Source organism: Mesoplodon mirus (genome assembly GCF_964341445.2).
Source record: "Mesoplodon mirus genome assembly, chromosome: 7".
Classification (NCBI taxonomy): Eukaryota; Metazoa; Chordata; class Mammalia; order Artiodactyla; family Ziphiidae; genus Mesoplodon; species Mesoplodon mirus.
In genome coordinates this window covers 64,238,150-64,255,850 of record NC_138983.1, presented here as the reverse complement: position 1 = coordinate 64,255,850, position 17,701 = coordinate 64,238,150, and the positions used below count along the sequence as shown (strand labels likewise).

Below are 17,701 nucleotides of genomic sequence, written 5' to 3'. Positions count from 1 at the left end.
ATGCCCAGCTCGGGGACCTGGGTGTGGGACAGGTTCAGAGCTCCCAGGGAATGGGGGTGCGATCTGGGGAAAGAGAAGCAGAAGTCCCATTCGCGGGCTGGGACTGGTATCTCTGATGAGAAGGCAGACTGGGAAAGGAGAAGGTTCTAACTTAAAGCCATGGGGCATCAGGATCACACCCATCGGCTTCCCAGCAGACCCTGTTGGGTATATTTCTATATCTGTTGTGCTCGTGGTTGTTGGGTGAATGGATGTATGGATGGATAAATGAGTTTGCGGAAGCATGAAGATTCTAGTCTCCCTTCCCCCACCCCCAAAGTTGGGGCTAAGATTGTTTTACCCAAGGCAATGGTGAGGAAGGGAAAGGGGTTGTCATGGCATATGCAGGGGTGCACTCTGACCCACTGTCTCCTTATCCCTTCTTTCTCCAGAGGCCCCCGCCAAACCTGAGGAGGCAGAGGCTGAGCCCTTCACAGACTCCTCTCTGTTTGCACACTGGGGCCAGGAGCTCAGCCCCGAAGGCCGGCGTGTGGCTCTGAAGCAGTTCCAGTACTACGGCTACAATGCCTACCTCAGTGACCGCCTACCCCTCGACCGGCCCCTGCCTGACCTCAGACCCAGTGGGTGAGCAGAGTCAGTGGCCGGGCCCTTGTTGACCTGCAAGTGGGGAGGTGGGGTCACCACAGTGCTGGGGACAGAGCTAGGACTTGGTGTCTGGACTCCTGGGTCTCTTCCCGGCTTCAGCCAGGGTCTGCCCACTTGGCCTGCATCAGGCAAGTCACTCTCTCCCTGCTCGCCCAGCCTCAGTTTCTCCATCTGCTAAGCGGGGGGAAGGCTTTCTTCCATTAGAAATTTGGAGGATTAATAACCTAATTTAATCCTTAAGGGAACGAGAATCATCTGGCATTCCTGTTAATAAGTCATTTTAACCCAATCAGTTGCATTTTTATGAACAATTATTTTTTTTCTGTAAATTAGTTTTTTAAAGTACATCCATCTTCTGAGGCTAACAAGTCATTACACCCAATGACTTGACTTCTCTCTTCGTTACAGAAGATGATCCTTTAAGGTTCAGTTAGAATTTTTATTACTCCTAATTATTAAAAATGTGGACATGTACTGTAGCTGAGAAAATCTCATTAACTTTGTGAGCTCCCCACCAACATCTTCTTTTCCCCACTTTCCCCTTATTTTTAGAATTTTCTTAAAGCTGCAAACCACAGTGAGCTTATATCTGGAGTTTTCAGGAAAGATCTTGATGCCGGGCTTGGGGGCTATATTCTTTGGGAAGGAGAGTTCAGTTCAGTTTCATAGACATTTATTGAGCACCTGATGTATGCCATTTAGTTGGGTGTGGTTTTCTTGGCCCAGGAGAACTTTGCTGGGCTCTAGAGATGGAAGAGCAGCTGAGGATCTACAAGGGGAGAGAAGAGTATATGTTCGTTTAAAGGATATTTATTGAGCACTTACTATGTGCCAGAATAGTCTAGACCCAGAGATAGAGCAGTGAACAAAACAGACAGGAATCCTTACCCTTGGGGAGCCTGTGTTCTATTCTAGTTAGGTGAGGACAGATGATAAACAAAGCAAAGTCACCTATGTAGCAGGTTAGATAGTAGTAAGTACTGTGGGGAAATGTAAGGTGGAAGAGGGAGATTGGAACAGCCTGGAATAGGAGGAGGGGTTGAATTTTTAGTGAGATGGTCAGAGAAGGCCTCACTAAGAAGGTGACATTTGAGCAGAGACCTAGAGGAGATGAGGAAGTGAGCCATGTGGATACTCAGGGGAAAAACTTTCTGGACAGAGGGACCAGCATGTGCAAAGTTCCTGAGGTCAACATATGCCTGGCATGTTTGAAGAAAAGGAAGGAGGTCTCTGTGGCTGGAACAGAGCAAGCTAGAAGGCAGTAGTTGGAGATGAGATCAGAGGGGCAAGAGGAAGCAGATCAAGTTGGGGTGTGGGGTTGGTAGTTCTCAAAGTTGGCTACACATTCAACTCCTCTGGGAGCTTTAAAATAATCCTGATACCAGGCTCTACCCTAGACCAATTGGGCAAGAGTTTCCAGAGGTGGAACTCAGTGCCCATGATGTTTAGAGTTCTCAAGTGATTCCCATGCACAGCCCAGGTTAAGAATTGCAGAGGAGGGCTCTGTTAACTGTTGCAAGGTATGTGACTTTTACCCTGTGAGGGGCTCCTTGGGAAGAGAGCCACATGAAGAGAGACATAGGGTGAGGTCTGGAAGTGTCCCGAGCTCAGGAGCTTCTGTCCCTGTGGAGTTGGGGGTGCATCACCCTCCCAATATGTGGATGTGCTCACCAACCTGGATGCTCTCTGAATTCCATATTTTAGGGATTTTTATGGAGGCATCATTGCGTAGGCATGATTGATTATTAACTCATTTTCCAGCCTCTCCCCTCTCTCCAGAGCATGGGGGGTAAGACTGAAAGTTCCAAACTTCTAATCATGGCTTGGTCTTTCTGGTGACCAACCCTCATTCAGGAGCCTGCCAAGAGTCTTCCTCATGAGATCAAAAGATACTCCTACCTGGGCAGAAGACCTAAACAGACATTTCTCCAAAGAGGACATACAGATGGCCAACAGGCACAGGAAAGATGCTCAACATAGCTAATTATTAGAGAAATGCAAATCAAAACTATAATAAGGTATCACCTCACACCAGTCAGAATGGCCATCATCAAAAAGTCTATAAATAATAAATGCTGGAAAGGGTGTGGAGAAAAGGCAACCCTCCTACACTACTGGTGGGAATGTAAATTGGTGCAGCCACTATGGAGAACAGTATGGAGGTTCCTTGAAAAACTAAAAATAGAACTACCATACGACCCAGCAATCCCACTCCTGGGCATACATCTGGAAAAGATGAAAACTCTAATTCAAAAAGATACATGCATCCTGATGTTCAGAGCAGCACTATTTACAGTAGTCAAGTAATGGAAGCAACCTAAGTGTCCATCGACAGATGAATGGATGAAGAAGACGTGGTGTGTATATATATATATATCCACACACACATATATGAATGAAGTAATGCCATTTGCAGCAACATGGATGGACCTAGAGATTATCATACTAAGCGAAATAATTCAGAGAAAGACAGATATCATATGATATCACTTATATGTGAAATCTAAAAAAAAAAACACATGAAGTTATTTAGAAAACAGAAATAGATTCACAGACATAGAAAACAAACGTATGGTTACCAAAGGGGAAAGAGGGGGGAGGGATAAATTAGGAGTTTAGGATTAACAGATACACACTACTATATATAAAATAGATAAACAACAAGGGCCTACTGTATAGCACAGGGAACTATATTCAATACCTCATAATAACCTATAATGGAAAAGAATCTGAAAAAGAATAGATATATACATATATGTATAATTGAATCACTTTACTGTGTACCTGAAACTAACACAACATTGTAAATCAACTATAATTCAACAAAAAGTTATCTGTTTTGAGAAAAAAAGAGATACTCTGATCACCCAGGAAATTCTAAAGGATTTGGGACCTCTGTGTCAGACACTCCTTTCACTCAGTAAATTACGAAGGATTTAGGGGCTATGGGTCAAAGACTAAATAAATATTGTCAGGAACTGGAGGCAGAGATCAATATATGTATTTCTTACTATTTCACAGTATTATTATTAGTCTAAGACTAATAATAAATATTGTCAGGAACTGGGGGCAGAGATCAATATACATATTTCTTACTATTTCATAGTATTATTATTAGTCTCCATTTTACACAAGAGGAAACTGAGGCACAGAAAGATTATGTAATCTGCCCAAGGTCACTAGTGGCAGAGCTGGGATTTGAACTCAGGCAGTCTGGCAATAGAATTTGTGCTTGTAACCGTCACTGTGTTTCACTGCCTTGAGGTGTCCATTTGTGTCATTCTACTGGGGATGGGGCCTGCTTTAACGATGTATAGCATGGAGCTGATTGGCTTATCTGGTTCAGGAAGTGGAAAAATTGTTTTAGTGGACCTCAAAGCTGTTATCAAGGCATAGAGTGAAACCTCAGCTATGGCAAATGTTGGGATTTAGAGCAAGGTGGGTAGGGGTACAGGGAGCATCTGGAGAGGAAGCCCCATGCTAAGGGCAGTCTCTAGAAGAATTGCACCAGGTGTACCTTGCTTCAGTCTCAGCTCCTGTGCCTTTCCTCCTTTTACCTCCTGTTTGCCCTTGGGGATTGCTGCCCCTGGAGGCATCCTTGGATTCTGCACTCTGCTGTTTGTATTCTTGACTTTGCCAAGTTCTAACCCTGATGCTATGCTCATTGGCTTCATTCCTGGACCAGAAAGTGGGTGTCCCAAATTCTGCCCTACCCTCCCTTCCATCAGCTCTGGCTGGGCCCTTATTTTGTCTCCTTTCTTGGTAATCTGACCACCTTGTCATGAGAGGGCCAAAGTGTGCTCAGTGCCTTATACACAGGACAAGAGGTAACTAGAAGGAAAAAAATCCATCCAACTGGTTGCTAGGTAGGCTTCATTAGTTTATTCATCCAATAAATATTTATTGAGCACCGAATGTGTGCCAGGTACCCAGTAAAGCGTCAGACAGAGAACCCTCAAGGAGCTTACACTGTAGTGGGATCCAGAGTGGAAGGTGATGGGATCAGAAGGCAAGTGATCAGAAAACTTGTAGAGGATCCCCTGCCTCCTTGGGAAGGAGTCATCCATGCAGGTTTCTAGTAAGTCAGGGACTGCACTTGACACCCACAGAAGCCCCGTCCTCCTGGGTCCTCTGCTCAGGGAAGCAGCACCTGGAGGTTGATGTCTGCAAGGGGCCTCCCTTTACCAGTTTTGGCCGCCCTCCCCCGGAAATGGAAGTCATCTCAGGTGGCCTTGGCTTGAAGCAGGATTTTGGTTCTCCAGCCAGAGGCTGAAGTTAGGCCGCGGCAGTGAGTGTGCTGAACCCTAGCCATTAGACCACGAGGGACCAGTGGCCAGTGACAAGGCTCTGGCCCATCAGCTTGGTAGAAATAAATTTCTACAAAGAGACGGAAAGTAGTGAAACAAGTAAAGTGTTTATTAGGAGGAAAAAAGAGTACGTGTGAATAGGCACACACGGGTGGACTCAGAGAGAGTAGCACCCTCGTGGTAGTTTGAATCACTTATATGGGGCATTTCTTCTGGGTTTCCTTTGGCAGTGATCTTGCTTTGCCTGGTTCTGAGTCCTTATTTGGTTTACATGAGGGTCGTCCCACGTGCGCGCGCCCATCTCTTAGCCAAGATGGATTCTAGCGAAGAAGCTTATGGATAGGTTGACATCACTCCTTTTTTGACCTTCAAGGGTCTTTTCTGTGCATGTGTAGTCAGGAAGGTTTCCTTGACCTCAAGAATGAGAAATATGTGGTCTCTATCTTTTATCTGGGCAGGGCTCAGCTCCTCTCTTGCTCTGGCTATTTTGGAGTATCTGTCCCCAGGGAACAAACTCCAGCTGCTCAGCCTGAGGCCCATCTATCTCCTGCCTCAGAAGGACATGGGAACTGGAAATGCCACCGTTTCATTAGCCTCATCTGGGGTCTTTGATCCATGCAGAGAGAGGACATATTTCCCCCGGGCACCAGGACACTTGGCTTTCGGGGAAGTCAAAGCGCCATTCATTCTTCCTGCATTATTGTAATAAGAACAGAGCAGGCCCCTTGGCCATCCAGGTGGGAAGACCCAGGGGAGACAGGACAGTGGTTGCCTCTTCTAGTGAGCCTCCTAGACTTCACCCCACGTGAGGCCTTTGCCAGATCTGGACAGGGGTTTGCCTTCTTGCTTCCTGGGGTGAAAGACACCGGGGCCTCAGGATCGAAGGGGAGAAAGTCTGCATGTCAGTCTGGCTGGACTTTACTCCATCCCTCATGTCCCCAGCTACAAGCTCCAGACATCCCCATGGCTTTCTCTATGTCCCTCCTCCTGCCTCCCAGTGTCCCACCTGTCCCTTCTAATCTGTAGCCTCCAAAAGAACCTCCCAGAGGCAAAAAGAGAAGAAGGGAAAGACAAGTCTTGATTGGGGTGTGGACTACATAGGTATATATATTTGTCAAAACGCATCGAACTACACACTTAAGATCTGTGCATTTCACTGCATATAAATTAAGCGTCAACTTTTTGAAAAATTATGGTGTGAGAAAGAGATCAAGGAAGTCCTTTGCCTGTGGGATGGAGAAGAAGGTTGGAGGCGACATCTTTAGGGAGGTCACTGAGAAAATGGGTTGTGATTGTGGGGAAGGAGGATCGTGGAGAGCTAAAGCAAGCTTGCCAGATCAGGACAGGAAGGTAAGGGTGGGCCTCCCACCCCAGTGATGGCGGGTGGGGTAGTTAACATATTGGTACTCACCAGCTCCACAGCAGCCGTTCCTGCAGGCAGTGGGTATTAGTTCCATACAGGGGCCAGGGGATATAAGGGATGAGCCCCTGATCTAGTGGGCATTGGGTATGGGTAGGAAAAGGAGGGGTTCGTGGGCTCCCGCTTCAGGGCTGTCACATTGCCATGGCAACTCTATGGCCTACCTCTAAGGTAGCTCAGGGCAGAGCCTCCAGCAGGTATTGCTTCCTGCCTCTTGCTGGCAGATTCTCAGAGGCCCCTGAGCCATCAGTAATGATGTTTGTTGCCTTTCTCGCCAGCATCCCCTGAGGTCCACATCCCTCCCAGGAGTGAGGGTGGACTGGCTGTTGGGTTGACTGGTAGGTTAAGGCCTGGGGCTGAGGCACAAGGGGCTGGTAAAGGGGCTTGGACTATTTTCTGCAGCCCCAGGTAGGAGCAACTGGGGCAGATCCACACATACCCACCCACAAAGGAGCCCTGGGTCCTGAGCTGGAGAGACCCTGTGTGAACATCCAAGTGGAAAGAAGCAGGATGAGATATAGAAGAGAAAGAATGCAGCCTGGAGCCAGGGCTCTGGGTCCCTCTAGGAGCAGGTTAGGGTCCATCCGAGGTGGCTGTGGGTATTTGCTGCCACCACTATGAGGATGGTCACCAGGTTTGTGTGTATGGATCGGAGGGCCATGGGGTCTTCATGGTGCAACCTCTAGACAGACATCTGAGATCTCTGAACTTTGGGGGTCAACAGTGCTGACTTCATGAGTGTGTATGGTAGGCAGGATAATGGCCTCCCAAGGGTGTTCACGTCCTAATCTCTGGAACCTGTGAATATGGTACATGGCAAAGGAGAATTAAGGTTGCAGGTGGAATTAAGGTTGCTAATCAGCTGACTAAAATAAGGAGATCATCCTGAATTATCTGGTTCGACCCAATGTAATCACAGGGCACTTGAAAGTGGAAGAATAAGCCAGAGAGGTGGCTATGTGAGAAGGACTCAACCAGCCATTGCTGGCTTTGAAGATGGAAAAGAGCCATGAATGTGGGCAGCCTTAAGATACTGAAAAAGGCAAGAACAGTGTCTAACAGATTATCACCTAGAACCTACAGAAAGGAATGCAGTTCTGCTGATACTTCGATCTTAGCCCAGTGAGACCTTTGTCAGACTCTGGCCTCCAGAACCAGAAGATAACAAATTTGTGTTATTTGAAGTCACCAAGTTCGCAGGACTTGTTTACAGCGGCAGTATTAGTATCAGGACACTATACACCGGGCCCCTTTTGCACAGGATCCTGAGAAGGCTAGAAGGGCTCTGCACTTGGTTTAATGATCTGCTGTTGCTGTGCTAAAATTCTTAATAATTTTTCAACAAGGGCCACCGTATTTTCCTTTTGCACTGAGCCCCACAAGTTATATATCTGGTCCTGGCAGGGAAGGGAGGCGGTTTCAGGTGAGGAGCTGGGACATGATTGCTGGATCATCTGGGGGTTCCTATGCTGGGGCTAAGGATTTACACCAAGAGCCACCACTTGCTCACTTACGTGGCAGGCACTGTGCAAACTGCCTAATGTCTATGTTGTCCTTTAACTTTATCCTCTCGTCTCTCTGGGGTAGTTATTATTATTTCCATTTTATATAGGAAAATACTGAATATTTGCAAGGTTAAGAAACTTGGTCAAGCTCCCACCAGTGGTATGTTGCAGAGCCAGTATTTTTACCTGTGTCTGTGTCTCCAGGACACTACTCAGGCCCCTTGCCCCGCCCTGCCTAGGGGAGCTTTTCTAGTTTGGGATTTTGGCTCTGTGGAGATGACCCAGAAGTCTTTGAAAGATGAGACTTCCATGAGGGCAGCCTCAGGACAAAGGGGGTAAAATCAACACCCTGGGTAATGCTTCTGCTGTTGCATCAAAAATGCTGACTGCACAAACAGAGGGAGAAATACTTCTTAACTGGAGCAATCTGGGAAAATGCTTCTGGGTCCTAGTTAATTAAACATATTATGGGCCAATAGTGTCACATAGTTGTTCTTATAGATGATGTAATCTTGCGCTGTATTAATGTCTTAAAATGGGGAGGCAACAGTTTTGTTTTACTCAGATCACAACTGCAGAATTGGATTTTATGGGATATAGAGAAAGTGGCATATGTTTAGAGGAGAACGACTCAGGAGAAAAACTGAGTAACATGACAAACAGATGAAGTTTTTGCTACATTATAGAGTGATATGTAGAACCCAATTCCCTGGGATCCAAGGCCAGGTCTGTCACTTACAAAGCTGGTTGACCTCCAGCAAGTTACCTAGCCTCTCTGTGTCTTGATTTTCCTATCTGTAAATTAGAGATGGTAATACAAAGATTGAAGGTGTAATATACATAGAGCTCTTAGAACATTGCCTGACATCATAGTAACTGCTATTTAACTTTTTGCTACTTTTTATCTGGGTCTCTGATTTGTAAAAGAGATGGCCTGGGGGACATGGTCATGACTTTAAGTACCAGAAGGACCACAAAGTGGACAAGGAGCCACACGGGACAGGCCTTCCACCCTTCCACCCTTCCACTAGATGAGGAGGGCCAGCTAGGCAGTGTAGGACAGACTGATTTCTCCCCAGCCCCAGAGTTCTGGGCATCAGAGGCCGGAGCAAGGCTCTGCTGGAGAGCAAAGACGCCCTGTCCTCCTTTTTCCCACCCGTCAGGACTGCCTTCCCTTACCCCACGTTCCTCAGCGCTCCTTGCCCCTGGCCTGGCCCGCTCACCCACAAACTTCCCACAAGGAGATGCTCGGTCCCTTGTGTGATTTTTCCACCAGAGCCAGCTGACTTTTATTATTCCCTGGGTGGCTGTCCATGTAGTCCCAGGGACCCCATTTTCCCTGGATTTCTAATAAGATGTTTTAGGAACAAATGATGACCCTGCCTCCCGTTGGCTGTTTACATTTTAATTGATTCATTTCCCTCTTGTTCCACTTACAATCTACATTTGACATAGCAGATCTTTTCTCTAAATCAACAGAGTCCCCTTGTAGAACTTCTGCCTCTGGATGAAAGCTGGACATTTTGATGATCACATCTACTTAGAAGTTTACCTGTAGTGATTCCGGTGTCAGATGCTCTTCCAGGATCAGGCTGTGGCCCATTTCTTTTGCCTTGCAGACTGTTAAAACTCCTGTTCTCAGATGTCCATTGTCTCCTCCACATCTGAGCCAGACGTGGCCTCCTGCCAGGCCCCCGAAGCCCCTGACTGCACTAGGTAGCCCCACTAGCTCCATGCACCCTCTAGCTTATTGGATGATCTGGGCTTATTGTTGTGGTCAGGCAGGGAGTATGTGTTCAACTCCATGATTCCCATTCTGTCAGGCCGCAGTGGGATTCCCACCCACAAAGCTTTCCCAGGCCTGCATTCATTCCACTGTCTGCTATTTGAGCATTTATTCATTTGTTCGTTCAGCCAGATACCCAGTGCTTTCTGAGTTTGTACTCTGTACTGGACACTGTTTGAGGCACAAGGGGGACCTGGTGAGCAAAGCAGATATGGTCTTGACCTCATGCAGCTTATAGTTGAGTGGAGACACTGACGTCTGTTAAATAACCACGTAGAAACACGTTGCCATAGCATATAAGAAAAACGAAAGAGGCTGTGAGAGTCTAACAGGGGGATCCGATCCCAGTCCAGGAAGTGCAGTGGGTCTTTCTTTGCTAGGGTAGGTGTGCTCTTATGGAGGAAGACACTGAACTCACTCAGATGACCACAGATGGCTGGGATTCTTTGTAGGCCAGTGTCTACACAGTCACATAATCACACCAGCGGAAGCCCCATATCCAGGCTCTGGAGGAAGGCAGCGTGGCTCAGGACATCCTGGACAGGCTTGAGTCTGCATCCTCTCTGTTCATCTCTTAGAGTGCCGTGTCTCTAACAGTGACTGTCCACATCTGCAGCTCACTCAGTGACAGTGTTCTGTTTCCTCCCCCATCCTTCCGTCTTCTTAGGGTACCTCATGTTCAACCTCCCCATGAGAAAGGGCTTGATAGGGCTGCTGGTCCTTCTTCAATATTACGAGATCTGGCTATAAGAGCTCCTGGGCTAGACTGCTCTGTACACTGACCGCCAGCCCGTCGATAGCTACTTGGGGCTCAGGAAGCAGTCTCTGGTCCCATGAGTTGTGGGCGGAATGGTGAGGCCACCTGGCAGAGGACACAGACAGCTTCATACAAGGAGTATAGATGGGGAGGGTTTATCTCAATGGGAGCCATGGGACAGGAAGACAATTTTAGGCTTCACATGCCCAGTAGTATCTTATCATGTGAGTCCACATCATCCTATTAGACACACTACATCTGCCCCATCTTTCATCAGAGTTGACCTGGAGTGACTTCCATTTTGCCCCTCCCTCCACCAGGTCTTTGGGTTATCACAACACCAGTGTCTGGACAGATGAATCTCTGGGTGTGTGTGGAAAGAAGGTACAGACCCTAGTTTAGCGGGGACTATGAGTACTGGCTTTGGAGGCAAATGAGCCCAGGTGTAAGCCCTGGAAGATAACCTACTACCTCAGCCCTATTTCCCTCATCTGTAAAATGGGGATAAAATGTTTACTGTATAAGACTGTAGGAAGGAATAAAGTTCAGAGGGGGGAAAAAGAGTAAAAACATCCGTATATCTCTTAGCATGGTTTATGGCAAATCATAAGCGCTCAGTAAATGGAAATTAGTACTATTGTTACTTCCAGATATCCTGTGAGGAGTCCCTGGGCAGTAGGGGTAGCTGTACCGTGCAGTCTCTGAGCTCCAGAAGTTGTGGTGATAGAGGTGCCACGCACAGGGAGCGGAAGTCTTGACTGCACTCATGCCCAGTGAGAAGCCCCATATTGCCCTCATCCTCGGCTCTCATTAAGCCCAACAGACTGGTCGCTGGCAGGCTGGGAGCCTATCTAATCTGGAAAGTTCTGGAAGAAGCCAGAAGTGTACCCAAGTGAGGCCAGAGGAGGATCAAGCAAGTCCTATGGGTGCAGGTAGAAGGGTGGAGGCCGGAGTGAGGACACAGACAGCTGTAAGGGACGAACAGGCACTGCTGATCCCAGGGTTTATGCTCTAGGTGGCTAATGGTACAGCTGAACCCTTGTGTGCTCACCACGGGTACAGGGTAGAGTCTCTCTAGGAGAAACCTGGGAAGAAAGAGGGGCTTCGGGCACTCAGGGGAGTGAGTACCTGGGAGTGTCATCTTCTCTCTGTTTGGTCCAGGTTGGTCCCTCCTCCACTCCCAGAATCCAGGCACAGTTGGACCTGGTTCCCTGTACACATTGGCCGGCAGACCACAGCTCACATTCTACTTTGATCTTCGCTCTGGAAGAGGTCAGGCAGCCTCCATGAGTCATTCTCTGATGGACCAGGAGCTCGTAGATTTGCCGAGGTCACAGGGAGGGGAGAATCCATTGGTCCAATATGGGGGTGTCTGGCTGCTGCCCTAGGCGGTACCCAGTGGCAGGGCGCCTGGCTTGGCCTTCCTTAGTCTGCTACTGCTTCTCTGCCTCTCGCAGGTAGTGGCAGCGCTAAGGCTTTTGATATAAACTTGCCTCATAAGCAGCTCCAAGGGGTGTCAGGGAGCTCTGCTGGGAGGCTCCCTACATAGCCGCTTCCATACCCACACCACCTCTGTGTGCAGAGATGGATGTAGTTGAATTTATCATGACCATCAGTCCCGACTTATTAGACAGCCATAGTACTCCCCTCTCAGAAATGCCTTGTTTTTTATCTCTAGTGGAAAATGGCTCAACTTTGAACAAGAATAAAATAAAAAGGGAACGTTTATGGTTAATTTTACAGGAGAGTGTACCTCTTCTCAAAATGTGTAAGGGACCGGTCTGGTACAGTCAGGCTTTCTCAAGGAGCACAAATAGGGAAGGGCCAGTAACACCTGGTGGTTCCTCTGATTCTCACATCCCCTGGCCCTTCTCTGGAGAGGCAAGCAGAGAAGGGGAGAACAGAGGCAGACACCAGAGCAGGTGGGGACGGCAGGCTCTGGGAGCAAAGGCTGTGCTGGCCAGACCCAGGAGGATGCAGGTGCTGGGGGAGAACATCTCAGTGTGTGAATATGAGAGGCACAGCCCTCGGGCAGAGGCTGGTGCTGGTTTGTGGGTGAAGTGGCCGGACTCGGGAACAGAATTGCTGGGCTCGGTTCTGGAACAACCAACCCTCTTGGACGTGTGTTTCTTTGGAAGGCCTTGGGCTGCCCCACTGCAGGCAGGCTTCTGTCCTGAGTTCAGTATCCGGCAGTGATGATGGTGAGTGTGACCGGCAGGTATGCAGACATCTCACCTGAGGTGCTGCTCTTCTTCCCTCTTTTGGCCTCTCCTCTCAGCCACGTAAGTTCTGCTTTGATGTTGAAACAAAGGTTGCAATCATACTGTGTGAATGTGTGTGTTGGGGACTTTGAAAAGGATGCTATCAGTTCATTCAAGAGATGCAGGCTGAATGCCTGTTGATGGCCAGAACAGTGCCGGGCAGAGGGCATGCAGTCATGAGCAAAACCTGTCCCTACCATCAGGAAGCTGTGGTCTAGTCATAGGATGACCAACCCATCCCAGTGTGCTTGGGACTCTCAGTGTTGAAACTGGAAGAGTCCTGCGCAGACCAGGATGAAGTTGGTCACCCTGCCTAGTCACAACAGTGGTAAGGGGATGTATGTGTCTTGTGGCATTTGGTGACGACCAGGCACTGGCTAGGAGGGAGAGAAAGTTTGCAAGCTATTTCTTTAGTGAGACATCTTCCATCGACCACATGTGAGATAGAAGATCCTGAATTGTACAGAGAAGACACCTCTGATCATTGCTTCTACCTCCCTTAATCTGTGACAAGATATGGAGAGCAGGGAAGTGGCTTGCCCAGGATTACACAGCAAGTCGGGGCACAGCTGGGTCAGCATCTGGGTGGCTCTATTCGTCCCCCTCCCCTGCAATGTTCTCTCCCTATACACTATCCCACCTCGTCTTTCTTAACCTGCCTACCCTTCACCTGCCTGCTCACACAGACCCAGGTTTAGGTTAGATGCCATGAGGTGTGGAGAAAAAGCACCGTGGCTGTTCCTGGAAGGGCCCTGAGCGGCTCCCAGGAGAGAAGGAGAGGAAGGAAGGATTTAAGGAGGTCAGGACATTTGGCCTGGAGGCATCACTTAATTACAGTGCAAAGGAACTGAGAGCCTGCTGGAGACTGAAAGTGAGCAGTTGGGGCCACAAATCCAGGGGAGGGAGGGTGGAAGAGGAAGGGCCTGCTGCTGGGAGAGGACCTGACTCTCCTTCAGAGGGAGGAGGTTTGTAGGAAAAGAGCGTGCTGAGATCAGTGGCACTCATGTGAAATTTAGGCCTTATGCAGGCATATCTCGTCTTACTGTATTTCACTTTACTGCACTTCGTAGATACTGCATTTTCTACAGATTGAAGGTTTGTGTTGTCATATGATGCTTAGCATTTTTTAGCAATAAAATATTTTTAATTAAGGCATGTACATTGGTTTTTTTTGGACATAATGCTATTGTACACTTAATACACTACAGTGTAGTAGAAACAATTTTAAATGCACTGGGAAACCAAAATATTTATGTGACTCACTGTGTTGCAATATTTGCCTTATTTCAGTGGTCTGGGACCAAACCCGCAATATCTCCGAAGTATGCATGGATAAAAATAAATAAACCTGTTAGTTTTGTTCAATTCCAAAAACCTACTATATGCCACACCCTGGCTTAAGGTTGGGAGCTAGCACAGTAGCAAAATAAAGTCCCTGCTCTCAGGGAGGGTCATTATAGTAGAGGGAGACAGGCAATAAACACACACAAATGTGATGCACCCTCCTAGGTGTTCTGTTCAAAAGGGCTGTTAAGTAACAACCTTGTTCGAAAGAGTCTTTCATGCGAAAATAGTGATCAGCAGAGTTTAGCAGCTTGTAAAACAAAAGTAACGTTTCCACTCTGCTTGCAGAAAGATCTTCAGGAGACAGATCCTAGACACAGCAGCTGCTCAAGCCATCAGGACGGCCGTGGCCAGTTACTGGGAGACATTCAGCTTGGTCTCCTTGGAAGGCAGAAATGGAGTGGTTAGGCTGAGAAGTAAGAAGGGAAGAGAGGAGGAGAAGGCAGTTAACTCCTAACTCTAGAAAAGACTTGAGAACCACCGGAAGCTTCAGATAGTGAGGCTCTGAGAACTCAGAGGAAACCCCTGGAGAAGTGGGGACAGACGTAGGGTCACAGTCTTCATGCTGGTGGAGTTAGTGGGCCGGACAGTGAACTGACAGTGTACTGATATATTGACCTTATTAGGGGCTGTCATTACACTTTCATAAAAGAAAAATAAAGGTCATGTGCTAGTAGTCTGACCATATAAAGGATTATTTTTAAACTGCAGTTAGCAAGTAGGTTGTATGTTAATATTTCTGTCAGTCTCCATGCTTAAGGAAAGGCCAGCTGCTGGTCTTGATAACCATAAATAAGCACTAGCCAGAAGCATTATTTGACTGTTAGCCAGCAACCTTTTAATTTCTGTTATAACAATACTGTTCACAACAACAACAAATTTTTGCAAAGGGTCTGTTAAGCTTAAGGAGTCATTCCAGTCTTTCTCCTTCATTTAAGTCCCTCCCTCCACCTCCTCATCTCCTTCTGCCCTTTGCTGCAGTTCCATGAGCTGGTTCCCTCCATCACCTCCTCTCTAGTCACAGCACTGCTCCCTTCGCCCCGCTGGGCCTTTGCACAGCTCACTGTGGCGTGCCATGTGAGTTTCTGGTCAGACCTCTCCCCTCACAGAGCCCTTCCCTAACCACTCCTTCTAGAACAGCTGCCAGGGCACCACGCTATCTGCCAACCCCGCATTACTTTTCATCTCAGCACTTATATGAAGTTGTATCATTTGTTTGCTTCCATGTTCGCCTGCTTCCCCCATCAAAGCATAAGCTCCATGAGGGCAGGCCCTTTGTCCATGTCCTGCTGTACCCTCAGTGCAGTACCTATCTCATGGAAGAAACTCAATAAATATCTATTCCATTAAACACAACAATGAATGAATTCTACACCAATCTGTTAACCTGATGGCTTGACTCAAATTCTAAGTAGGAAGCAGATTTGGGTAAAGGCTTGATTCTTTCCCTTCCCCCACCTATCTTTGGTGAGAGAAAAGGAGAGCTGGAAATAGAATGGGAGAAGTTTCTGTAAATTTCTCGTAACCATAGAGACTGACTTTAGTTTATTAATCTCCTGCTCTTAAGCAGGCTGGGGCCCCGCTGTGATTTCTCTAAAATTGCTCAGTGCTGGTTATCCTGCAGCCTTCCTCATTAAGGAAGAGCAGACCCGTCCCTATCCTGCAGCACTTTAATTACTGACGAGCAGAGGCCCTGCGCTATTATGCTCATTATTGCCTGTTCTCACCTGGCTGCACCTCCCACTTTGGAGCAATGCAACGGTCACCAGCCTTGAACCCCTGGAACCATCAGTGGCCTGATCAAACCTCTCCCTGGGAGCAGGCAGCCTCTTTTCTGAGCCCAGGACCTGGGACAGGGCTACAGTTGCTGCTCTCTCCTTTCATTCAAGTATCCTGAAGATGGGAGCTCCGTGCCTTCTGGAACAGTATTTAGTTTCAGCCAGAGAAGGGCACCAGCAATGATTTCCTACCCATAAAGGCAGTGCTTGCAACGGAAGGAATTGACATGCCCTTGGGAACCATGGCACTTCTTATGGTCTGGCCTCTTGATGGGATCTGATTTTAGGGTTGCATGTTCCTCTTCCCATGGAGAATGGCACACAGACTTTTATGATTTTGCCTCCTGTCCTTTGGATAAGAGACCTCCAAATGGCTTTAGGGTTTCAGTGGAGCTCGGGAGGCAATGGACAGTTAGAGGCAGTCTCTTCCCTGACCACTTCTCCATGAAGGAAGAACCCTGGTGTAGATGTAAGAAGACCAGAGTTGAGACGCCATCTTGACAGCTGATACATGGCGGGGACCTAGCCTATCCGAGCCTTAGTGTCTTCATCTGTGAAGTGAGGTTGGAATTGTCCTTCCAGTCCTCTAGTGTGTTGAGTCTCTGACTCTGGCTTCAACCTTTTCTGGAGGCTGAATCCCTGAGATAAGTGAGAGGTGGAAGAGGCCCCAGGCAGTGTGACTTCTGGAATGAGGCAGAGTGGATTCTGGCAGCAGGAGTCTCTGGAAGGAGACATATTTTTCTCCGGAGGCAGGTCATCTAAGGTCTGGCCTCTCTTAGGCACTGGCTGCCATTTTGGAAAAACTAAGACTTTCTTTTGGTTGCATTTCCCATTCTACTGGATTTAGAAATATGGAGTCATTCTTCCAGTAAACACTCAGTGACTGCCTGCCGGGTTCCGGGCCCTGCACTAACGGTACAGCTGTTCAGTTGGGGGAGTCACTGACAAATTCAGACGCTGTAGTGGGGCAAACCGGTTTCAGTGGTTGAGGGCCTGTCTGCTGTACACTTAGGGCTTATCTTAAGTATATCAAGAAAAAGACCCTGGGAAGAATCTGGACTCCTGAGGCCTCCAGCAAAGCTGGAGCCAAGACATGGGCGGGCCAGCACCCGGGGTGACCCCAGCCAAGTCAGTGGCAGATCTAAGTGCCCGGCTGCTCTTCTTTCCAGGTGCCGCAACCTCTCATTCCCCAGCAGCCTCCCAGAGGTGAGCATCGTGTTCATCTTCGTCAATGAAGCACTCTCCGTGCTGCTGCGCTCCATCCACTCAGCCATCGAGCGCACACCTCCGCACCTGCTCAAGGAGATCATCCTGGTGGATGACAACAGCAGTAATGGTGAGTGCCTGGCTCCCTGCCCCGTGCGGACATCTGAGCAGAGGGGCCAGCCTCTGTTCGGGGTTCTCATTTTCTTTCTTTTTTTTTTTTTTTGCGGTACGCGGACGTCTCACTGTTGTGGCCTCTCCGTTGCGGAGCACAGGCTCTGGACGTGCAGGTTCAGCGGCCATGGCACATGGGCCCAGCCGCTCCGCGGCACGTGGGATCTTCCTGGACCGGGGCACGAACCTGTGTCCCCTGCATCAGCAGGTGGACTCTCAACCACTGCGCCACCAGGGAAGCCCCAGGGTTCTCATTTTCTTGAGGCTCTCCGTGGCTCTTCCTTCTCTGGGTTGTTGCCTCAGAGAGGAGAGATTCATGATGGTCATCGCTCTGGCAGGTTCACTCCACAGTTGCACCCTCTCCACACTCCAGAGGGGCCTGGTCCCCAGGCTTTCCCTCACTGGTTGTCAACTCTCTCCCCCAACATCCTAGTGCAGTATGATAAGATAAATAGCCGTGACCTCTTCCCCCTTCACGTACACAGTGAACATTTCCAGTGACTCTTTTCTGTGAAGCATCA

General features: G+C 48.3%; 1 protein-coding gene across 4 annotated transcripts in view; it reads left to right on the top strand.

Moving 5' to 3' along the window:
• The window catches only part of GALNT18 (polypeptide N-acetylgalactosaminyltransferase 18), a 355,103-nt gene that overhangs the window by 176,744 nt on the left and 160,658 nt on the right, over positions 1 to 17,701 (top strand). For all 4 annotated transcript variants that reach the window (XM_082627905.1, XM_082627906.1, XM_082627907.1 and 1 more), the window contains exons 2-3: positions 432 to 624; positions 16,973 to 17,139. In XM_082627905.1, the coding sequence (XP_082484031.1) occupies positions 432 to 624; positions 16,973 to 17,139 (360 nt within the window). The remainder of the gene's footprint in view (positions 1 to 431; positions 625 to 16,972; positions 17,140 to 17,701) is intronic.